We start from the raw sequence: 25,901 nt of genomic DNA, 5'->3' as shown, positions 1-25,901 counted from the left end.
TGATCTTTATATAGGGTGGGACCTCCCAAACTGACCCCTGAAGATCACCCGATTTATACACTCAATTCGAATTATCCCCTTAATTGAGTTGATAAAACCAGGGGTTCGCTTACTTTTTCACACACCCTGAATCTTAATTACTCATTGTTTGTCTAATTCATACATAATTTTGTTTCAAAAGACATGGAATTGGTTACTATAAACCCTACTGGATATTTAAGAAAAGACTGGTTTTAATTCAAGAAGGTTATCATGGTAAAACTATGCATAATTATCATTGGGGTTCACAGACTTTTTCTTGGCACTGTAAATAACTTCTTTATTTTGTACCGGTACTTGTTTTCATTAAATCCCATATTCCACAGTCTAAATGTGCCTAATTATTCCACCAAATTCATATAATGACAGCATTATCTTTATTTACATATTTAAATGTGTTCTTTAAAAAATGTTTAATAGTGTTGTGAAATGTGTGTGTCTACTGAACCCAGGAAAGGGTTAACTATGAGCCTTAGATAGTTAATAGGCTGTCAATTTCCATGTGCAGAATGTCAGGTTGGAGCAATGAGGACTGGTCAGCTCCCAGCTGGCATTCCAATCGATTTGACTCTGAACACCCTAAAACACAGGTATTTAGAGTAACGTCATCTCTCAGTACCTGAAAGGTGCCAGAAGCAGGAGTCTGTCTTGCAGACAATGTTAATAGAAGCCTCGTTCAGTCTTTTCTGTGTAGAAATCAGCCACAATAGTTTAAGTATGTGTTTTTGAAGTTTTTGTTTAACCGTTATGGTTTTATAATTTGTAAAATAAACATGCTTTAACTGATGCTTCAGCCCTGTATCCCACTGATGTGTCGTCCATTGTGCTGTGCAAGGCAACTGATGCCTCATCCCCTTACAAGGTCTCACATGTGTACCCTTGAAAAACATGTTAAAATGGTGGTGACAATTTAATTCTCCAGGTAGGAAGCACAGCACTACCTGGAATCAAGCCTTGTTATAACATGTTTGTCTTTCATAACTGCACATTTGAGATGTATAAAATGAATGGAAATGCACAAATTATTGTTAGCTACAACCAATTGAAATGAGTAATGTTTTCAAATATGGTAGTTGCTGTAATCCCTGTAAAGCTTTCATAGAGCTGTTGAATTATATATATTTGTGAACAGGCTGGCTGTAGGGGTGATGTCAGGCTAGAAAGAAAAACACAGACAGACAGTACTGGCAGGTGAAACTGAGATGCTGCGGCGCTCAGTAAGTTTAATAAACAAACAAAAGAGTTAAACAAAATACAGCACACGGCACTTCAGGCCAAAATAAATACACATGCAAAACAGACAGTGGACAAACCCTAAACAAGTATCATGCGAGTCCTTGCAGACGAGTAGCATTTGTTATTTTCTCTTACTTTTTATTTTCTCCTTCTTTCTCCACATCCGTTCTTCACTCAACCCAGAGTGAGTAAAACATGCATCTATACTGTTGTGCCAGGATTCAATTGCCCGTTAATTATTCACTTGAATCCCAGTATTTGAACGAATTTGTGCAATCCTGTGCTCACATACCCATTTATATGTTGTGCACTAATACCTGTACACTAACATTAATACACCACAAACAACACATAACACAAAATCCACACATGGGTAGGGTACATTACCACATACCTCCCCCCTTGTGTACAGCACACATGGCCTCAATGGCCACCTCCCCCCTTAAATTCCAGTACTCTTCCTGGCCTGAGTCTTGGAGGAGCTGTTGTCCCAGTTCTGACACCACATGTGAACAGGGTGGCTGAAGGGGTTACTTCAGGCTAGAAGAAGCACACAAACAGGCAGTACTGGCAGGTGACACTGAGACGTTGTGGCACTCAATGTGTTTAATAAACAAACAAAAGAGTTTAACAAAAAGAGCATGTGCACTTGAGGACAAAATAAATAGACAAACAAGACTTATTCACTCATCGAACACACAACACACACGCAAAATGTACATTTCTATATACTGTTGTACCAGGATTAAATTGTCAATTAATTGTTCACTTGAATCCCAGCATGTGAACTAATTTGTGCAATCCCATGCTCACATGCTATTACATACTTTATCTGCATGTGAAGTGATTATGCAATCCCCGTGCCTAAATATAACTGTATATTTTAAATCACTCATGCTGCACAGATCGATTTATATGCCGTGCACCAATACCTATACACCAATATTAACACACCACATGCAACAAAACACAAAATACACACATGGGCGGGGTACACTGCCACAATCTTTTAGAAGGCTTTATTTCATTATGACAAATATATGTAGGGGCTACTTTTTCCCCCTCCAAAAAACAAAATCTCCCCTTTTTGAAATGGATGTCTGGAATGCAGGGTATAGACAAATGTACAGGTAAAATGCTTTGTTCTGCATTGTTCTTACTTATATTGAATGTTTTAAAATAAATACAAAAGAAATGAGCACTAGACTACTAGGCCAGCCTACTTACTCATACTAACTGTTTTTAAGCAAATGCTGGCTTTAGTTAAGTATTTAAAAAAAAAACTGGCATAAATATAGAAATATTTATGCCAGGTTTTTTAAATAAATAAATATAGAAAACAAAGATAAGTGCTATACAATTCAATGCATTCCCTAGTTCACATCAATCTTTACCCATATGTTGAGTATCAAAAAAACCCTCCTCCATTTCTAATTGAACATCACTTCTTCAACAAGGAGAACAAGGCACTGAATACTGTCCCCACCTTTTGACTGCGACTCTCTTAATCTTATTCTGTTAATCTATAACAGATATTAAACAGATACTCTTTTACACATGATGTAATGTGTCTAGATCTATAACGACGCTGTAACCTTTGGAATAACTGTGTCCTAGATTTGCCTTGAAGTTCGGTCCAGTATACAGTACACAAGTTCCTCTTCATCCATTCAACCAACCTGAATCTTTCTGAGCCTGAACTGAAATTACACACAACTATTTTTTTCAGAATCTAGAGTCATGGTGACTCTACAATATTAACTCAATAGTCATTGTGTTAGTTTAGGCTCAGAGTGGTCTTCTGTAAGAGAGTCAATGACATAAGGTTTAAGACGGTAAATGTGGGTCACAAAAGTCATATTATGTTCTCCTCTCAGTCTGTACAAGAGGTCAGAAATCTTCTGAACCACCACATAAGTTCCACTAAATTGCCTTCTCCTGGCATTATCTCTAACCCACACCCTCTCCCCCTCAGCATATGACTGATGACTGGCTCTAAAATCATAATAAAACTTCTGTTTCATGGAGGTCTGTTGCTGATGTTGCTGCACTGCCTGCCTGGCTATCCTAAGTTTACCAGCTAAAGAGGTAGCATAATTGCTAACATAGCGATAGGACTCAATAGGTTTTATGTCCATGACTACATCCACAGGTAAGGTAATCTCTTTCCCAAAAACACCCTGAAATAGGGTGTGTCTTGTGGTGGCATGTACACTACTGCAATATAACTTACAGCAGCAGCTCATCCCAGTTGGTCTGGTTGGCATCTATGAACAAGGAAAACATAGTAATTAGTGTCCGAGTAATACATTCTACCAACCCATCTGACTGAGGGTGATATGGTGTGGTACGTGTTTTGAAAATTCCTTATAAACTGCAAACTTCTCTAAACAGGACCAAGTCAAATCAGAGAATAAACTGTTCAACAACTGTCTTGACCACAATGGCAACCTCTTGATTTGGATGGAGGAAAAGACTCAGTCCACTTTGAAAAGTAATCAGTAATTACTAATATATACCTGTTCTGCCTTGGGGTTATAGAAAGAGGGCCTACAAAATCTATAGATACCCTCTCAAAAATGACTGAAGTGCTAGAAGGACACATGGGGGCCCGAGGAGCTGGCCCTGTAGTTTTACGTGAAGCACAAGCCACACACCTTCTGCACCACTCTTGAACCCCTTTTTACCAACCCAGTCAATAAAACCAAGCCTTAATCTTTCCTTTCAACTTCTCGACCCCCCTGGTGTCCCGAAGTAATATTGTTATGGACCATCTCCAATACTTGCGGTACAAATGACTTGGGAATAACCATCTGCCTTGTATTGGCCAAATTCCCCCCAGGTCCCTTACTAGGAGTCCATCTTCAACACACAGCTGATCCCAAACTTTATGGAACTTGTATACCCTCTCAGGCATTGTCTCCATTGGCATCTGTTCTCTAGCTTCTTCTTTCCAATGTCTCAGCTGCTGCAAGATAGAATCTTGACGTTGGGCAGCAGCTAAGTCCCACAAGGTCTCTTTTTTTCTAACCACGCCTAAAATCTTGACGTCAGACTCGAAACACTGGGCTTTTAGTAAGAGCAGTCCTCTCACAAAGATGCCGCCATAGAGAATGACTCTGGCCTGCAGTTATACACTTTTGGCTGTGGCGGCCATCTCGGTAAAAATCAGCTAGGTACATTTTTAAATAAAAAAAAAGTACAAAAATATATCAAAAGATTTTTTTTTTATATAATGTGCCCACTTGAATTTTTTCATATTATTATTCATTTTATTTGCCATTTCTTCGTAACATTATGATCTCAGGCTTATTTATATTAACATTGTTCTTCTGCTGACAGTCCTGTGCAATGTGATGTTTAGTTGCGATACATTTGGATAAATCAATCATTTTTCTTGAGCAATGGCAATGCCTTCCCCTTCCCCCGACATAACGATTCATAGCTGTTAGGTTTTAATACTTTTCATGCATTGTATTTGATGCTATGGACTAGAAGAACTGGAGATAATTATATCCATACATTCACTGTTTGGCAACACCAGTTTTTAAAAATAATTATTTTGTTCAACCTTCACCTCTGTACACCAGAAGCAGTTTTATTGAACAAGTATATTTATGTACATGTAAAGCAACATTGCCTGTGTGGATGATTATACATGATAAGTCTATTGATTTGGTTATCACACAAACAAAAAAAGCCTTTCATTTTTTTCCCGCCCCAAGTTAGGATTGAAAATGTGTATTTTTCTGCGTTATTACGCAGCAACGAATTCATACGATGCATGTTCACGACGTAGAAAGAGTTTAACGGTGCATCTTTTCGATATGTTTGATTAGTCTTGCAGCAGTATGGTTGAAAATAGACTGAATGGCCTTGCCCCGCTATTTCCACAGAGACAAGGACGGTGTCCCTGGAGGATGTGTTACAGAGTTTCAATAGATCAGGTCATAGGAGGATTGACAAACTCTAAATATAAAGTAAAGCCTTCTAAATCCTGACATCATACAGTCTTAGCAGTCCGATCAGTCTTATCACTAGTATTAGACTGACTAGACTGCTACCAGTCCCAGCAGTGTCAGCACCAGTCTTACCAGTCCCAGTAGTGGCAGCACCAGTCTTACCAGCCCCAGCAGTGTCAGCACCAGTCTTACCAGTCCCAGCAGTGGCAGCACCAGTCTTACCAGTCCTAGCAGTGGCAACGCCAGTCTTACCAGTCTCAGCACCAGTCTTACCAGTCCATCAGTGTCAGCACCAGTCTCACCAGTCCAGCAGTGTCAGTACCAACAAAATGTCAGTAAAGGCACACCATTTGCATTTAGGGCACAGCAGTAGCCTAAAAGGTAAATACAGGTACCTTTTTTTTTCGTTGTGAAAAGAACTGGTCTAGGTTAGCAGAATATAGAGAACTGTGACAGAGTGCGGGAAGATGTGAGGGCTAGGTGTGCAGATCACAGCTTTACCTACAGCTGTGGGATCAAGGTTATTGAGTTTTGTTTTTGTTTTTTTTGTTTAATATATTTATTTATTTTTTATAATAAAGTTAAATTAAATGGACCAGGGCTCAATATAAAAAGAAAACGATATGTATGCAGAAGGGACAAAGTGACAAATTGTTTTAGTGGTTAACATATTTCCAATGTTCCACAGCACAATGGTTTAACTACAGGGTTAATGATTCTTAAACATTAACAAAACAAAATGAATAAAAGAAGAAAGCAAATCATTCACAGGCGACTATACTGCAATAACTGATCTTTATTATTTAATAATGTGTGAATAGCATGTAGTTTAATGCATATAAAGAACAACTGATCTTGTTCACACAATTCCTAGCTGTAGACGTTCGCTTAAGTGCAGTTGCACACAACTGCTAAGGGTTGCATCATGCCAAACATGACAACGCGTTCCCTTCCGAATGCTTTTGCAAGCGGACACAGTGACGTAACCCAAAACGCCCTTTTATTTAACGAATGAGAATGTACTATTTCCCGGTCTGTACTGCAATGATTGGATGGCGAACGGTAGGCGTTTTGTTTTTCATTGCAAGTAATCAATTAGCTCCCCTTGAATTGGTAGTGAAGAGGTTTGAGGTCCTTCAGGCTGTTCTTGTTCGTGAACCGCACAATGGAGTCGAGCTCACAGAAAGATCACACTAATGGTTTTCAGTCACCTTTTAAATCTTTCGCTACCGACGCGCTCCATGTTGGACAAGAAGCAGAGCAATGGAAATCGATGGCTGTGGTGCCACCCATATCATTGTCAACCACGTTTAAACAATATGGACCCGGACAACATGCGGTAAGTTACATTTTCATTTTTATATTGGTAAAGATATATTCTTCCTATGAGGGTCTTGTGTTTGTAAATGTTAGCTTATTAAAATAAACATTTTGAAGTAATGGCCAGTCTGAACCTTACGTCTTATTTATGATTTATGTTAGTACTGTATATCCACGATTACTTTACTTTTTATGAAAATTTGACTAAGGCAACAATAGCACCACCTGGCGTATATGATGTTGCAGTTTTTAGGGCTATCGACGTAGGGAATTGAAATTCTTTAAAGCAGTTCTGCGGTTTACCAAGATTGTAACCTAGGTTACCCATATGTCTTATATTTTCCAAGTTACTCGCCTATACTGCAGTGCACTTTTTGAACACACGCTCCCACAATAAAGATCCCCTTAAATATTTTGGGTTTCATTTGTTTTCTAATTAATGTATGTAATTATTTCAATGTTAATGTATGAAGGGCATTTTCTGCTTTTTAGTACAGTAATGAAAATAAAACTCATAACTAAATGAAGAGATTTGAGTCTAGTCAATATATTTATATCAGTGTCTGGCAAAGAGTGCACCTTATATCTAGATTAGTTAACATGCATAAGTGACACATTCTTTGAGACAGATTATCATTTGCCCCCAAAGACCTTTGTCTTGTATGTTATAAAAGCTTGCCCAGAAATAGTGCTTGCATTATTAAAGAACTGAAACTGTTGCAGTCATCTCTAATTTAATATCTAAACATTATAGTAAAGAAAATGTTTCATACTATTAAACAGGGAAATGTGTGTACAACTGAAACATAACAAGAATAAGAAGACTGTATTAATAAAGTCCAGATATGTTGTGCACATGGCAATGCATTTGTTCAAAATAGTAAAGTATGCATTGAACAACCTCAGTGAAATTCTACTTACAAGTAGCACTGTATAAAAAAAAGTTTTTTTGGCAGTATTGATATTTTTGCCCCAGTGTCAAAACATTTCTGGATACAGATAATTGGTTGAAGAGCCATTAGATAATATCCTGCAATCCCTATGTGGAGTGGAAGTTTTCTAAACAGTCTGGTGCACTTATTGAAATAACTAATCTGTAACTTCAACCCATACCTTGTAATTACAAGAGCCTTTTACATCACTGGTGAATCACCCTCGATTGCATCAGCCACCTCTTTCTAGGGCTAATTCCTAGATTCTGGAGGGATATAGTCTGATCTACATTTAATACAGTAAGTATAGTACACCGATGACATGGCTCGTCTATCTCTACGTAATGTTTTGCTAGAAAGAATTTTTCAAAAAGTTGTTTGCTGCGTAGAAGACAATGGACTCCCCTCCTAGTCTTGCCTAACCTGTTTCAGCAGCACTTTTGTGTGATGTGTTCTTTGTATAATGTAAATGGTATGCACTCAAACTATTATTTCGGTCGTTTATGTAACATTTGCATTTTTTTTCTTTTACAATAGGGCTTTGAGTACAGCCGCAGTGGAAACCCCACACGGAATTGCCTGGAGAAAGCTGTTGCGGCAGTGGATGGAGCAAAATATAGTATGTCATCAGCCTCTTTTTGAAATTGTGATTCTAGGTCAATGTGCAAGGTTTTTTAAACTGAACACCAACTGGGGATCCAGCAGTAGCAACTTAAGTCAAGGTGACAACTTTTGTTATGAAAAAATCAAATAAAGCCAATCTGAGTGATCTGTCAAAGGGAGTTTTGTTTCCCTGTGGGGGAAAAAAAAAAAAAAAAAGCAATTCCCTTTTGCCCTTTCAAATAGGGAGCAACTCCACCGCTCAAAACAATACGGTACACCGGTAAGTCTTATATTGAGTATACTTCAGCAATGGGACCCTGATTAGAGGCCATGCTGTCTGCTAGTTGACAGCGTCAGCAAGTGCAGACAGACTACCAAGGTAATTCCGAAAAGGGTTTTATTGCAATTAAAAACTAGTAAAGAGTGCCATTATTGTTCAGTTCACTAGAGGGAGCCTTGATGCTTGATTCTAGTGTGAAGCGAGGGGATTACATTGAACAACTTTATTTTAAACGGGTATCGCTTGTCTTACATTGGAGGGTTCATTGATTTGGGGCGGAGGCTGGGCATGAACCAGTAACCCCGCACAAAGCAAGCGAGAGGCTTAACCACAATACAAAAGAGCAGGGTTCCTGTACATTAGTATAGAGCATTTAAACTAATTTCATCTTTCCCAGAAAGGGGGCGGAATCTGTGACAGCAGTATCTCACCCAACACTGCTCGTTACGTACAGAAGCTTGCATATTTAAGATCAAGTTTGAGATGCCTTCACTTAAAATGGTTCAAGCTGTGGAAGTCTTCTTTTCATTCATGACATCTATTTATTACTGAACTTACCGAGGGTTAAATTCAGCTACAGTAAATGTTATTTTGAATTCACTGATTTTTTTATTACTGGTATCTTGTCTCCCTTCTGTAGGTCTTGCCCTGGCTTCGGGTCTGGCAGCCACAATGACAATTGCACACATGCTGAAGTGTGGGGACAACATCATCTGCATGAATGATGTATATGGAGGTGAATGTGCATGATAGACATGAGAACAAGCAATAAATGCAAGAGATTAGTCAGTTTTGCATTTCAGCATCGGAAATGTTGATGTAACATTACTATTGTTTTCGCTGCAACTAATAACTATCAGTACTTGTATTATAATGAATGGTACATAAGTGTATTAGAACCTGACACCCAAGTGAACAGAGTAAAACTGGTTTTAACAAAGAGCTTGTACAAAAAAATCAGGTGAACATCTTCAAACTGAGGTAGGGTTTTTATGGAGCACACAGCTTTTGAAACTGTTATTTGCATGCATTTCAATACTATCAGCAAGCTAACTGCGCTTTTGCAACCTTGACAACGCCTGTATTGTCTTGCGTGCTGCTTGGTAGTCAAGTGGTTCTTGTGTATTTGTTTTAGGTACTAACAGATATTTCAGAAGAGTAGCCTCCGAGATGGGCTTGGAGGTGTCTTTTGTGGACTGTACGAAGCTTGATTGCTTGAAGGCTGCTATTAAACCAAACACTAAGGTAAAAATATTACATACTTGAGTAATGCTAAAGGAGCATCTTAGTCTGGTTAACAAACTTGTACAGCATTTGAAAGTTGTAGTCAGTAACAGTAGGTTGTAGTACAGGCTGTTAAATATAGCTTGTGCCAAACATGAAGGTATGCATTAAGACGGTGTCCATTTCAAAGCGGGTGGTGGGATAGAACATCCTTTAACCTTTTGTTTTTTTAACGTACAGCAAAACATTTTTTTATGGCAAAATGTTTGGAACCAGAAATACATAGTTAAGAATGAGAGAGAGTGTAATCTTTCTATATTTTACAAGAAAACAAATTTGAGCCTGCAGTATTGTATGTCAGTAAGTTTTAACTGTCCCACAATTCAACAGTAGTCGTTGTCGTAACAATATATTTAACACACTGACATTTAATAACCGCTGAATGAAAACCTGACAAGACATTCCAAATGAACTTAATGCGCTCAGTGACAACAAGCATGTTTGTGTGCAGCCTGGTACTCCCACACCTGCTCCCATTCTATCATGCCAACAGAACTGGCTTAACTAGTCTAGCTTATTCACACACACAATCAGATGTTGGTCCAGCTAAGATCTAGTAATTTGTTGCATTCATGAATATGATCGGTCTGGACATAATTTGCTATCATAGATCTGGTGGTGTCTCTCTGGGTGAAATTATATTTGATGTAGTGTTTCTTTTTATACGCATTTGAGACTAGATAGCTGCTGATTCTGATAACCTTTTAAAGGGTACATAAGGACTCCTTTTTTCCATCATTCTCCTGCTCAGTGGTAAATCCATCTCGGTTACAGATGTGAGCAGGAGGATGAGGGGAAATGTAGTTCTGAGAGGTCCATGCGGGTACATGGGAAGCCATCTTGAGGCAGGGAATGCAATTTAAAAGTTTAAAAAAGTGGTCAGTGTTACAAAAAAATAAAACAATACACACACCTTACTAAACAGTTGTAGGAACACATGGAAACATAAAATAAAAAGGTCCTTTTGTGCCCTTTAAGGTATACTGTATGAAAGCTGTAAAATAATCGAAGAACTAGTCAGTACTGGAGGGAAACTTGTCAGTTAGTGAAAGCTAATTCATAATTAATTGCACTATGTAACACAATTTTTGTTCCTGGATTGTAAATGTTATTTACTAATTGCTTATGCCTCAAAAGTATAGAAAATGGCTATTATTCCCCACAAACTTTGCTTTTGTGACCAGGACAGTGATATTTTGAAATTTACCTATTTCCAATGAGAAAATAGTCTTTTCATTCACATAAAGTCAGAAAAAAACAACATATGAATCCAAATTAATATGTATTTATACTAAAGTAATACAAAAATGACTACAAAAGATTTAGAAGTGAGTAGTTTTTTCGGGATTTACGATTATACTGTAAATCACTTTCACGAATCAGCCCCCAAATGTAGTCTCCCATCATGTTCTCGTTATGCTGTCCTTGGTAGCGGCGTTCAAAGTCCAGTATATCCTGGTGGAAGTGCCCGCCTTGCTTCTCCGAGTACGCTCCCATGTTCTCCTTGTATTTATCAAGATGAGCATCAAGGATATGGACTTTGAGGGACATCCTACAGCCCATTGTGCCGTAGTTCTTCACCAGAGTATCAACCAGCTCCACATAGTTTTCGGCCTTGTGATTGCCCAGGAAGCCCCGAACCACTGCGACAAAGCTGTTCCAAGCCGCTTTCTCCTTACTAGTGAGCTTCTTGGGGAATTCATTGCACTTCAGGCTCTTCTTTATCTGTGGTCCGACGAAGAGACCGGCTTTGACCTTTGCCTCAGACAGCTCAGGGAAGAAGTCTTGAAGGTACTTGAAGGCTGCCGACTCCTTAGCTAGAGCTCTGACAAATTGTTTCATAAGGCCCAATTTGATGTGCAGTGGTGGCATCAGCACCTTCCGGGGGTCCACCAGTGGCTCCCACTTGACATTGTTCCTCCCCACAGAGAACACGGTCCGCTGTGGCCAGTCCCGCCTGTGGTAGTGCGCCTTGGTGTCCCTGCTGTCCCAAAGGCAAAGATAGCAGGGAAACTTGGTAAAACCACCTTGGAGACCCATCAGGAATGCCACCATTGCAGCCTCTTGATGCCACCTCAGAAAAATGCAGATATGTATCCACTTAGGCAGCTGGAACTAAACTGAACTGGTGGGCTTAAGGCCCCTGTATTTATACTACTATTTATATTACTGGAAAGTTCTAGAAAGTTCTAGAAGTTACTCCAAGTTTACTCAGCACTGAATCTATCTGGAATGTTCTGGAAAATAGGTAATTTTCAAAATATCACTGTTCTGGCTTCTGCTTCTAGTTGTTGTGAACTCCTGTATGTTCAGTTTAATGCAGCATTCTTATATTGTGTTTTTCCTTATGTGAATATAGCTTGTCTGGGTTGAGACTCCAACAAACCCCACCATGAAGGTCATTGATATCAAAGGCTGTGCGGATGTCATCCACGCTCACAATAAAGACATCATTGTCGTGGTGGACAACACCTTCATGTCTGCTTATTTCCAGGTCAGTCTCTTGTAGTGCCCATCGAGTTGATTAAACCAGCGTGAGGCTAAAAACAATAGGAGTGAACTGCAGAGTTTCAAATGTATAGCTTAAGTTTAATTTCCTTAATTTTTAGCGATTTGAGTGATTCTAATTAAAAAAGAAGAGCCAGTGGCAACTGCAAATATATTTTATTTAGTTTCACAGGTAATATACTGCTGTGCAGTAGGTGGTGCTAGCGCTCACTAATATAAAGACACTGGCTGTTCTAGCCTATATTACATATGTCTATGACAGGCAACTAAATCTGAAAAACTGCTGCTGACATCAAAGCACTTTGACATATTATCAAGAGCAGAACAAAATCGTAATAATAAGCTGCTTGCTTTTTAACCCTTTGCGGTCCTATGTCAGACCAGGTCCGAAACTCCAATTTTCCCTTTCCAGTCCGACATCATCAAAAAGATGTAAAGCACAGGTCTCTAGTCGTTTTTTCTCTGGAAAAAGCAGAGAAAACATTTTCATTGGCCGAGTGAGACAAATGGGGCATGGCTGTAGATAAAGTACTTAGTGTCCTTTTGCGATTCAATGCCTTTTAAACCTGTTTTACTCTGGGGGGGGGAGACTATTTTAAACAGCGTGTGTAAAATAAACGCGCCTGACAAGCGCTGAATAAATGGACTGCAAAGAGTTAATTTTAACCACAGTAACATATGGATGTGGCATTTGGAATGTTGCAAGGCCTAACCCATCTTGTTCATAAACATGTTGGGTTACATTTGTATTGAACAAGGTTCTGTGGTCAGTACTGTGCTAAACTGGAGGGAGAATGTGCACAGCCTGGTGTGGGCTATGAATGGGAATTCATTTTTTGATGAATACTGTCCAAAAGATGTGCTATTGTGTCCCTTCCACCCACTTGTCATTAAGTTAAGATTTCTTCATACTGCATTAAATCTCCACTGTGGCATTTTAAACTTCAATAAATAATGTACTCTAGCTGGTGGTAAAATCTATAAAATGACAAGCCACCATAAATATGTGATAAAGGGCAATATTTTACCACAGGACTATTGTTATGACCAAGGTACGGTAGTTCAAAAGTTACATTTTTTTGTTTCTTAGCGCCCTTTGGCCCTTGGAGCAGACATTTGTATGTACTCCGCAACGAAATATATGAATGGTGAGTATTCCATAGAAATACAGAATGTGGAGCTTCGCTGATCTCTTTACTTACCTCTTTTGGTTCTTTGCTTTTGTAAACTTTAATCAGTGTTGAGAAAGTATTTCTGATATACTGCTTTAAATTAAAATGTGATGCAGCGTCCTTGTGCCATACATATTAAAAAAATTAGTGTGGCACATATCGAGTGGCGCATCCAGTAAAGGCACTCTGCGGGGAGTGCAGGATGTGCCCTATAGTCTGGGGATTGCAAGTTCGAATCCAGGCTATGTCGCAGTCGACCATGACCGGGAGTTCCAACGGGGCAGCAGGGGAATCCACGGCTCACCGCACATCAGCGACCCCTGTGGCCAATTGGGCATCTGTGGTTCTACAGTAGAGCCAACGGGTCTGTGTTGTCTTCTGGCACTATAAGTCTGGTGGCATCAATGTGGACCCGCAGTTTGAAAAACGGAGGATTGGCAGGATCACTTTTTTGAGTTTGCGTGCTTCAGCCGCCATTTCCCGAGTCGGTGAGGGGGTTGCGAGTGGTGAGCTGAGGATACGGATAATAATTGGGGAGAAAACCGGGGGAAAAAAATTGGCATCGACTACATTTATAAAAAATATATATTATAAAAATAGAGATAAAAAGGTCAAGAGTCCCATTAGTGATGACTTACTCTAAACTTTTGCCCAATATTTCTAAGATAGTTTGGAAACACTTGTGGCTTCTGTATAATTCAGAAAAATTGAAAAAAGTATTTCTTAAGGCCCCAATTGTAGCATTCAGAAGAGAAGCTAGTTTAGGTGATATTTTAGTTCACAGGAAACATAAAAGAATAACTGACAGAATAGGTTCTACAAATACTTGCACTAGTGCATGTAAAGTTTGTAAATACATGGACAAAAGTAAAAATTTTATTATTAAACATAAGAACAACACATATCCACTAAATACTAATCTGCTGTAAAAATAGCAATCTTTATGGAATAGCCTGTGAAAAATATGATGAAATAAAATATGTTGGAGAGGCTGGAACAACTTTATATAAAATAATTCAGAACCACCTTTCATTAATTAGAAATAAAAAAATAAAAAAAATGAATGAACCAATAGTACAACACTTCACCAGTTAAGGACATGACATAAATGATGTAAAGTTTGTAGCATTAGAACAGCTAAAATTAGACAATGCAACATATAGAAGAATAAAAGAAAGTAAATGGACAAATAGACCGAACACGATTATGCCAGCAGGACTCAACAGAAAATAATGAACTAATTAATTCCAATAAATATTTAAAAGTTAAAAATAAATAAACAAAATTAATTCAAAAGTTGTACATGCTGATGCGCTGGGGAGGTCAAATCAAGGCTGATCCTCAGAGCCAGCATTGCATGATAATATAAATATAAGTTTATATAAAATAATGTTAATTAGAATTAATATAGATATAAGTAAAAGTTATGTCACAATATATAGAACACCATTATATCATGTAAGAATATATCATAGATTTGAATATAAACAATAACAAGTAGTTGTAATTCTGTCAGACACCTATAAATACCTCCAATGTTTTGATTCAAACACAGGCTCTCGTGAGAAAGATATGTACATATATAGTACGTGTGTGTGTGTGTGTGTAATCAATTAATCCTACCTTAACTACCTAAAATATCCTTTTTTGTTATATGTAATGTATAATATATGTAATCTGTTGTGAAAAAGGCAGTAGTGTGCACTACCAAGCGACATCAAATTATAACTTTTGAAGTAACATGTTGCTCTGCTTGTCTTGGATTAATCATTCCACCATCCATGTTTTGTAACAGTAGCAGTGTTAATTTGTATGTGCAGGTCACAGTGATGTTGTCATGGGACTGGTGTCTATGAATCGGGATGACTTGTATGACCGCCTGAAATTCTTGCAGAATGGTAAGAAGATTATTATTAAAAGTAGTATTAGCAAATGTCTTCTACGTATCTTCATTCATAATAGGCTTTTACCTCAGAATCGAACACTATGTTGTTAGGGTCTTCCCTTGATGATGATGGCTACAGTTTAAGAACCGCCAGGCTGTCACACACTGGCATTATAACCCTATGTGTCGTACATTTCAGATGGAGTCTATTCCAAAGCACATACAACCTACGTATGGAAGACTATTTAAACCTATATATTATACATAAACGTAACATATTAAAGTGCTCTGATAGATGCTGTCTATTTATGAATGTAAGTCTGCATATGGTCCTATTAATTCATCTTCTGTATACTGTATATACACTGGATGTAAACTCTGTAATGTGTGAATGTACACAGCTGTTCTTTGATTATCTTTACATCGAGAAACAAATACTGTAATTTATCAAAGGCACCCTATTAAAACTAGGTTTATTGTGATTCTCAACAGCACATTCTTTTATTGATGAGACTAGTGCAAAGCACACACAGGATTTTGCAAATATACCCCTGCGGCAATTGGAGATCTGGATGAATTACTGTCTACGTGCTGCAGCTTTTTGTAATTTGATTTAAAAAAAAAAAAAATATATAAAAAATACATGAATGCCATGGGAAAGCCTACCGCTGCTTTTAGATTGGTAAATGTTTGGAGAGACCTGCAGTAAATAAGGCAATGATTTTTAATTAATTTTTTTTTCATATATAGTTATCATTTATGTTAATTTACAACATTTTTATTCAAGTAAAAGACAAGTACGTTTATTAAAAATAGAAAACGCATGGATTAAATAATATTAAAGAATATTAAAGAATCTTAAATATAATTATTTTTGATAATTCAGGAATGGTGAATTAAACTGGGTAGATAATGAACTGTCGAGTGATTTAAATTTTGAGTCATTGACAAGAATGTTTTTAATTTCCCATTCTTCTCCAGTTTCTCTGCGATACGAATGTACCAGCTTTACACCAGAATATTATTATTGTTATTATTATTACTCTTTTTGTTTAACGTATACTCATTTTGTTGCTCATCAGTGAACATTTCTCTATGCATTGTTGAGTGATTGAAAACAAGACATTTTGTGTGTTGAATTGAAAGTGGTCTCGGAGTCGAATGGGTCAAACTTCAAGTATATTTCTCTAGAGGAATTATGACATTTTGATGTTACTACTGTGCTATTATGTACTTTTTTTTATGGCCCAGGATGCAAATATAGCCTACACGGTCCATTTACAATGAATATATAAATAAATTCATTGTAAATGGACCGTGTATTATTCACCATTGTTATGAATAACGCCATTTCTTTTGACCTTGTGTCCCACAATGCACAGAGGCGTGCTGTTGTTTTTAAACTGAGCAGGTTCGTAGCCAGGGACCATAGGAGTTACGCTTTGCCTTTGGAGTTTCTTGGACGGCTTTTTGTGTAAATTTCAATGCTCTTTATTTTCTACAGCAATTGGAGCTGTCCCTTCCCCCTTTGACTGTTACCTGTGTAACAGAGGGCTGAAAACCCTTCACTTGAGGATGAAGCAGCATTTCATTAATGCAATGGCGGCTGCTAAGTTCCTTGAAGCTGACCCCCGTGTTGACAAAGTTGTTTTCCCAGGTAATTATGTACTAATGGACATTTGCACTATAACTGGAGGATGCACAAAGGCCACCTTCATCTAGTGTCCTGCGCATAGCACTGTTCCTGTATAGCTTTCTGCATCAGAGCTAGTTAGAGTTCTGCCAGCGAGTCTCTGTGTTAACTGGGAATGCTGCCAATGGAAACAAACAGTATTGATTTCAAAGCTCTTTGAACTTGGACCCAGTGACAGACAGAAACGCGTAATGACATTTTTTTTTATCATTGTAACACTAATGATAACTACTGTAGATGCATCTTCAAAATACTGGTCGATTTTGCACAAACAGATCTAGTTGTTCTTTATTTGGAGGTGATCTTTTGCAGTGAGTAATACCATAAGGTATAAAACTGTTTTATGTGATTTTCTTTTTATAGCGCAGCATGTGTACATATTGATGAACACCCTTGTGTCGCAGCCGCTGGATGATTTGCTTTGGTTTGACAACCCAGTTTCTGTTTTACCCTCAGGATTGCCTTCGCACCCTCAGTACGAGTTAATGAAACGACAGTGCACTGGTTGTCCAGGAATGATTTCCTTTTATATCAAAGGTGACCTTACAAATGCGACTGCTTTTCTCAGCAACTTGAAGGTGATTTTTCTTTTTCTCTCCCATGAGTCACCTTCTCTGACAAGGAATGTTGGCTATTGAAGTTGTGATAACCAAGCATAAACACATTTTCTTGCTTAAACTTTGTTTTCCTCACAAGTCCATTATCATTTTGCCGTGGACTGAGTTCTGCACACCATCTCAATGGGCTAAAACATTTTGCAGCAATATACTCTCAAATTGTATGAGAGGTTACAAATGTTTTTTCTTACTTTGGTCTATTTGATCAACCCCGTACCCCAGCAAGATAAACCACGGCTGGATTGTATTGGAACATTGAATTATCTTACCTATACTAACAGCGGTCTGCAGTTCTGAATAGAGTTATCTATACAGCTCTGCAGTGTTAAAAGCAGTAATATTCTATTATGTATGTTCGCGATCACTCTCTATTGTTGCTGCGCTAGTGAAGATTTATCATGCTTCGTTAACTATTCAAACAAAAGCATTCTGAAAAGACCTTTCATGGCTGATTGTGTGGAATTGAGGTGGAGAATTATATTCGCTAATATGCTAATCTAGCTCGTCTAGCATATTCCCTTCAATGTTCTTCATGCAGCATTTTTAAAAGCTAAAGTACCGTCTTTGGCGCCAATATTATTGATTTAACGTTGCTTTGATTCAAGTTGAATCGAGAAGAAAAAAGATGTCAAACATACTGAGAAAACAACTGATCAGTCATAAATTTGATGGAAATTTTTAATATTTTTCCTCAAAAAAAACAATGTAAAATGCTGAGCATAATCGATTCCAGACCACAGACCAGTGTCTTTTGCTTTTCTTTTGAAAAATTAAAAGATAGCTAAATCATCTTTAACTAACATATTGCGGTTCTTTACAGCTTTTTGCACTGGCTGAGAGTTTGGGAGGATATGAAAGCCTGGCAGAGCATCCGTGAGTATTTATTAAAAAAAAAAAAAAAAAAAAAAAAAAAAAAAAAAAAAGTATAAATCTTTTATAGTTTTATTTCTGGCTGAAAGGAGATGTCGTCTGCAGCATTTGAATATTGGCACTGCCCGTGTGCTACTAAAGCATTAATTTTCTTACACGATTTCTGTGATGGGTTCAGATCTAAACCTCTAAGCCTTGCTTTTGAAAATCTATTAATATCTAAATATTTTTTTATTTTATTTAATTAATCTAAGTATTTGTTTTTGTATTATCCTATTGTATTATTATTTACTTGAGCCCCTGTTATAAATTTGGGGGTAATTAAAATTCATGTTCAGACTGAAGAAAAAACTAGATTTGTTTGGCTGCAGTACTTTTATTTGAACACTTGAGGGCGTCTGTGGCACAGCATGGGGCAGGTTTTGTGAAAGCTGAAATTTGGTAACCTTTTGTACGTATTACTGTACTGATATCAAGCATACATGTTCTGTCGTTGGTGTTCTTGATAAGCTTTTATATCTAGAGACAAAGCTTGCCTACATACACGTTGTTCTGAAGGGTTAATGTCTAATTTCTTCAACTTCTTTTGTGGTGTACATGACCATATCAGTCATTTTCAGTACTACAATCTGTAACTTTTCCTGGCGTTTCCATGTGCTGTTAGTGTTCTGTGAAGAAAATCTACATATGATCGGTGGCCAGGATTGTAATTGTTAAAAAGTTTCTGGATTTATAAAAATATTTTGTATTTTATCTCTAGGCGATAGTAAATGGATTAATTATATTATACAATTATATAGAGTCATATTTTGCCCCCCCCCCCCCAAAAAAAAAAAAACTAAACAGAATATAGTTATGTTGCAAGTAACATAGATCTCCCAGCCTCTCAGGTGAACCTACTAAAGTGCAAGGTGTGATTTGGATGAAATTAATCCTCCTGTAGTTTTGTACTCCAAGATGGAGGTAGCTGACGTCTATAGAAAATGCTTCTCTTTGAAGAAAAAGTTTGATTGAAGCCCACTGCATCAGAGTGTGTGATTACCATGCCATGATTGTATTAACAGTGTTAGGTACAGTAGCTGGCCTGTGCAGTAACCATGATCTGCCACTGGGGGAGAATCACACACGTGTAGAAGAGGAAACTTCATCAAAAATGTATTCACATTACGATGATCCACTAACATTTAGAAGATACACTGGAGTATGGCATATGTTTCCCACATTTCCCCCCCCCACCCTTTCTTAATACATGATTTGGTGTTCCTGAATATGTTGTTGAGGAATCCGTCCCACAAGGGGTTCTGCACTTTGGCATGATCTGTGCCATAGGGAAGCTTTTATTGTTTTTAAAAGTCACCAGGAGGGGCTTACTGAAACAAAACCTATAAAAAATAAACAAGAAAGAATACTTGAAGACAGCTCTGATTTCTTACCTATACCAAATTGTTCTTTAAAATATAAACCGTACACGTCCTTCAACTTTGGTTGTGTAAGAAACAAAGAAACCTTTAGATGAATTTCCACATTTTATCCGTTAGGGTTCATGAAGTTATATAGTAGGAGGTTTGCATTGATGTACTCTTTTTGTGTTCCTCTCAGAGGCATCATGACTCACGCTTCGGTCCCTGAAGAAGACAGAAAGGTTCTTGGCATCAGTGACACACTCATTCGATTGTCCATCGGCATAGAGGACGTTGAGGATATCATTGCAGATCTGGATCAGGCTCTGAAAGCAGCAGTAAGTTTTCTTTTTTTAGAAACCACTTTACCTTAAGTCAGTGAGTGGGAAAAATAGAAATTAATTAATTAATTAAATTGAGCCACCTGCATTCTTGGCCAGGTGAGTCGTGTTAACGAGGGTAATTGATGGTTCATATTGCCGATGGCGATGGGGGAGGGGAGTTGGTACATGGGTAAGGTGACATTCAAGTTGGGGAGAAAATGTGGGGTATAATACATGCTTGGGTTGATCATACCAGTGACTAGTAAGACATTATCATCTGAAAATGTTTGCAAATTGTATTGGCATTGCTCAAGTCTGCTGGACTTTCAGTTTTGACGAAGCACTAGGCTGAAAATAAAACACGTTATGTGGGTTTTCAAATCGACCCACTTTCCCAACAGTTGAGATCTACTCCCAAATTTCACAAAAATAAAGAATTTGCTGAAGCGTCTATCTGTGTGTCCGTTACCACAGAATGTGTCTCAACTGCCCCTACAAACTCGTTAGTGAAATGGTATTAAGTGATGCAAGTGGTACAAAGCCCTTGGAGCAAGAGGCAGCTATTTGCTACAACTGAAAAATGTAAGAAAGTTCTTTGAAAAGTTGGCAGGTGTCTCGTGGCCTTTAAAGGTGACACATTGTTATTTATTTTTCCTGGTGGTTCAGCCAAATTTCCTTTCAGCAGTATTTCTAATGGGTCTTGGCAGTATCTGCTCAGGTCTACTGTAGAACCTCACAGTAGCTGTCATGTGTACACCCACTTGTGTTTTACTTAACCAGCTTGGTCTGTGCTCTTACAAAATTAATTGAATCATTCAGCATTTAGAGGCAGAAAATTGCATAGCACAGAATATTACTTAAAAGGTGTAGTGTCCCATGCAGCTTTTAAAAGTGTTTTCTGTAAAGAAGTTTATTACCTTCTAATGCCATGTTAAAAATATCAGCTTTATTGCTCTTTCCTATAAAATATTACCAGTAATGTCAAACTTGCTCAGGTGAATAAGGAACAGTGGCACATTCACTTGCCCTCACAGATCGCCTCTCACTGATGACCTGAACACTTGTCATTCAGTTTCCTGTCTCAACACATTGTCAATGGTGCCGAATGTGTGGTGTTTTATTTGATGGGGCTGCAATGAGATCACCAAGTTTGTTTTGCTTATGACCTGTCTCCCTACACTGAAAACTACAGTTTGGAATGCAGTCTTGACAGTTCAGACTGCTTTGCGTAGGATGTACTGAGAGAGAATGTAGTACATTGTCACAAATAAGTTATATTTTAGTGGAACATGGCAGCAATAAAGTATGGTTACATAAAAATACCTCTTATTTTTAGAATTTTCTTAACTGCTGTCCCTGGAAAAAGGAATGAGTTGGTAATCGGCCATTAAGAGTTCCCAGCACCTCTTGGCCAATTGGGTTTGAAAATTACCCTACAGTCAGTGCAGGAGTTGCATGAGGCACCGCATCACCGCAAGGTGTACTTTGATATGAATTATGAAAACAGTGGATCAGAAACATATGCCTTGGAGAACATCTCTACTAAACAAGATTAGTTGCTTCTTCTGTGCTGTAAACAAAGAACTGGTTGCATGTTTTGCGTGACTAAGAAAAACTTTGGGTTAGGATTTTCTGTTGCTTCTGTAATAGGGGGGATCTGTGCCAACTGTCTGGCTCATGCGTGGTTCTGTAGAAAGAACTCAAGCAGCCTCATAAGATCCGCCTATCAGCCATGGCGATGACACAGAGAGGTGGGAAAGGGGGTGTGTTGGCTTTCCCTGTCTGAGTGGCTGAGAGGTGGGCCTTGGATTGCTCGGCCCATAAGTACTGCGCTTGGTTATGCATTCGGGTGGCCGTGATTGGGAATACCCAGAGACTCTGGCTGAGACCAGTGTAAACATGGACCAGGCAGAAACGCCAGTGGTTGGAGTAAGAGAACAATATAGGCAAGCACGATTGAGGAAGTCAGCCAGCTTAGAGAAAGAAAATAATACATAAAATAAATTGTTGCATATCCGAGGGAATGACTGTGAGTAGAAGGGGAAACAGAAAATAATAAAACTGTGCACAGTGCGGTGTTTTCAATTTAAAACATCTGTCTCCTGTGTGTGTCAGTGAATTGCCCACCACCCTTCCACATGTGGTGTTCGAGTGGGATTCACTGGCACTGCCCACCCAAAGCTGTGCAAGAGCAGAGGGAGGCAGAATGGACCCACAGCAGTTCGCCGCTATGATGGACCTCCTGTGCCAAACCCTAACGGAGGTAGTGCAGGGGGGAGGCTGACCTGCATGACCGGACCCAGGATTATTACGGCCAACGAAAATGATGTCCAACGAAAATTACCTCCTGCCACAGCTGCAGACACAGGCGCAGACGGCCGAGAGGAGCCTGGAATCAGCGGCGATGATGGACTACCCCACGCTAAAGGCAGCCGTCCTCAGCTGCGTAGGTGCGACTCCGGAGGGTTATCGACGCTAATTCTGGGAAAAGAGCTTTGCGGAGGAGAAACGCCCCAGGGCCATCACGCACCGTTTGCAGGATTACACCTGGGGATGGTTGGACCCGGGAGAAACTACCACTGCCAGGCTGGTGGAGGTGATCGTAGTCGAGCAGTTCCTGCAGTGCTTGGCTCCTGGGCCATGCTTGTGGGTGCAACGACAGGCACCCGCCACCTTGGATTGGGTGATCAACTGGCAGAACAGTACCAGGCAGTAGAACCAACGCCCACTAAGATGCCTGGAAACAGCACTACTCCAGCATCACCCCCTCTACTGGCCCCAGGGAGGGAGAAGGGACTGGGGGGACAGGTAGCCAGGTCTTTGAACAGAGTTTGGCAGTGGGAGCTCACGGCCTGAGAATCAGGGCGGAGGGGGGTCACCCACGGGCTGGGGCGTACTCTGTCTGGTCAGAGAGATGTGGGAGGAACAGCAGGATAATTCGACCAGTACTGTCCGGGATGTGCTGGATCTGCTCAAATGTCTTGATGCAGGAAAATGGGCGCGTCACAATTTGCAGCAGGCTCAATGCAGACAGGAGACCCAGTATAACAGGGTGGCCCGGTTACACACGTTTCAGCCGGGGGATAAAGTGCTTCTATTATTACCCAGCTCGGAGTCTAAACTTCTGGTGAAGTGGCAAGGACATTATGAAGTTACACGCCGAATTGGGACGGTGGATTATGAGATCTGCCAGCCGGAGCGATGGAGAGAAAAGCACATTTGTCATGTAATCCTGTTGAAGCCCTGGTTGCAACAGGAGGCTTTGTTAGTGGCACAAGCAGATGACGTCACAGACCTGGGACCTAATCTTTCTGTACTGGCGAAAAAAGGGTTGGTACAGATTGCAGATAATCTGACACCTACACAGAAATGTCAGGCTTGGGCGCTGGTGTCAGACTTTCCTGATGTGTTTTCTCCCGTCCTGGGGTAGACTCGATTAGCCCACCATCACATTGAAGTTGAGCCAGAGACTCCAGTTTGCCAGAGGCTGTACCGCTTACCTGAACGCAAACGGCAGGTATTAAAGGCGGCAATTGACGAGATGCTCAGACTGGGTGTAATAGAGGAGTCTAAGTGACTGGAACAGTCCAGTTGTTTTAGTGGGTTTTTTCTGTCAAAATATGTATAGTGGTAACTCAACAGTACTTGCACTCTCAAGTTGTACCTTCTTTCCTTTATTTTTTAACGACAAAAGGAGAAGTCAATTGATTAACCATTTCCACAGGTTTTCCCAGTGTTTATTGGTAATCCACTGTTTCTTTTTTTTTTTTTTTGTATTGGGGGGGGGGGGTGTTTTATCGGTTAAAACCAAAAATCGGACGTCCTATACATAAAGCTCCACTAGGACGCGCCCACCTGCTTGTTAGGGATCGGCAGCTGGCCAATCACCAGCTGCTTTTCCATACAACCAAACACACAGGTATGATGTCCCACACTAAGTGTCCAAATTCTCTAATAATTGTTTACAAAATAAACACAAAAACACACTTTTCATGTGCAGGGCTTCAGTCCATTCAGCCCTGACACAGGCCCTTAGTCCATCTACTTTTCCTATTCACTTCAGCTGTAACAGTTCATCAAACAATATTTATATTTTACTGAATATTGCCTTATGTTACCAAGTTGAGACAGCATAATTTCCAGAGCTACTGTGCAAATGAAGCTTTGTCTAAATTGGAGAAACTGCTAAGGGTGAATTCAGCCTTCAAAAATGTTTATGTTTCTGACTGCTGCAATTGTTTTACAGCATCCTCAACAAAAAAACTAAGGCAGTCAACTCAAGAACAAATATCCATGCTGGATCCTTCAAGGATTAGAAGGGGCAGTGCATCTTGAAAAGGAAGCAAGGGATATCCTATGGATTTGCCTTTTTTTTGAGATTGCAAAGGAATTGTAAAGTGTACTGTAATTTCTGATTAATTTGGGTAACTAGTGTTTTTTCTTTTTAGCTGCTTTTATTTTTGCTCCTGCTGATTTTGCTTTTGTGGTTCATATACTGGAATGATTTTCATTATTAAAGGGAAGATGAAAAGTGCGGTACATGCAGATGTTTGCTTAAAGGGGTTCTAGCTAATGTGTTACATTACTTGTCGTGCTCTTCCATTTGCTACCTAGACCCTATATGTTTGCTGTTGGTATAACATGTTCTTGCAAAACTGCATGAGCGAGCCTTACATAAGAATAATATAGCTATAATCTATAATGTGTCTAAACTTTGTGGGATAGAAGACTTGAAGGTTAGATTTATTGGACCCTATTCATTTCAGGTTTTTACTTGTGTAATTTGCACAATTTGGGACAAAATAAAACTATAGCGAGAAGCAACAGGGAGGGCTACTTAAGTTATGACCAAGTACCCGTTTTTAAACATTTCTAGTATATTTTATTATCGTATAAATTGATGTTTGATCATTAAAAAATGCTACTTTTTACTTCAGCATTCAGGTTTATAAATACGTACACTATTTCATTAAGAAAATAATGTGGGGGATATATCATTTTAACTGTACATTTTATTGGCTTTTCACAATTTGTTTGTATGTAATGGAATAATTCAAGTCCTTAGCTCTGCTGCTACATTTATTACATACACTGAAACAGGACTGGCTCATTCGTCGGGATACCCATTTCCTTTGCAGAACAAATTAGAACTGTTACATTTGTGTGAAATGGTCATTAAAATGTAATTGATTTTACGGTTGTGTTTTGTGCTTTATTTTGACCAAGAGATTGTGCGATTTTAATGCCTTGTGGTGATTAGTAAAAGCACTTGAGTAAAAAAAATACTGCTGTGTCAACTCAGACATAAGAAGAAGCTATCCAGACAACCTTCATTTTTGTTCTGAATGTAATCTAATTTTGGAAATGTGGTTTGTCTTATACTAGCTTTCTCGTGGTCTATATTTTAACATTAACATATTAACTATCTCTACTTACTTTAATATAAAATACCTGTCTATTCCTTTCGTGCCACCAGTTGAAAAGGAGCTTCGTTAGTCGTTCACAAAAACATAATGACAGGTTTAACAAGCAACGGATCCAGTCACATGTTTGTTATTTTCATTCGCTATGATTCCACAATGAGTCCACATTTCTAATTTACCTCTAGAACTAGATGATATAAACCGTGTGTTTCACCTCGTCCACAGGCATTTTTAATATCACCACGCAGGCGTGATAAAAAGATCTTGCAACGCATCAAACAAGCGAGAACAGCACTGCCTCCCTAATTGCCTCCTGCTTTAGTGCAGAACATGCTGGTACATTTACCTTCTAAT

At 38.9% G+C, this 25,901-nt stretch overlaps 1 protein-coding gene across 1 annotated transcript; it reads left to right on the top strand.

The window, feature by feature from the left end:
• The first annotated feature begins 6,319 nt into the window (after positions 1 to 6,319).
• Positions 6,320 to 25,319, top strand: LOC121330872 (cystathionine gamma-lyase-like). The gene is made up of 12 exons (XM_041277763.1): positions 6,320 to 6,576; positions 8,027 to 8,108; positions 9,013 to 9,108; positions 9,508 to 9,617; positions 12,016 to 12,150; positions 13,255 to 13,312; positions 15,157 to 15,234; positions 16,726 to 16,878; positions 17,371 to 17,492; positions 18,352 to 18,404; positions 20,001 to 20,139; positions 24,371 to 25,319. Exons 1-12 carry the CDS (start codon positions 6,403 to 6,405, stop codon positions 24,389 to 24,391), a joined length of 1,221 nt encoding a protein of 406 aa, XP_041133697.1. The 5' UTR covers positions 6,320 to 6,402; the 3' UTR covers positions 24,392 to 25,319.
• Positions 25,320 to 25,901: the final 582 nt, after the last annotated feature.

Source organism: Polyodon spathula, chromosome 18, assembly GCF_017654505.1.
Source record: "Polyodon spathula isolate WHYD16114869_AA chromosome 18, ASM1765450v1, whole genome shotgun sequence".
Lineage (NCBI taxonomy): Eukaryota > Metazoa > Chordata > Actinopteri > Acipenseriformes > Polyodontidae > Polyodon > Polyodon spathula.
The sequence above is the reverse complement of the archived record's forward strand: the minus strand, read 5'-3'. Positions and strand labels throughout refer to the sequence as shown.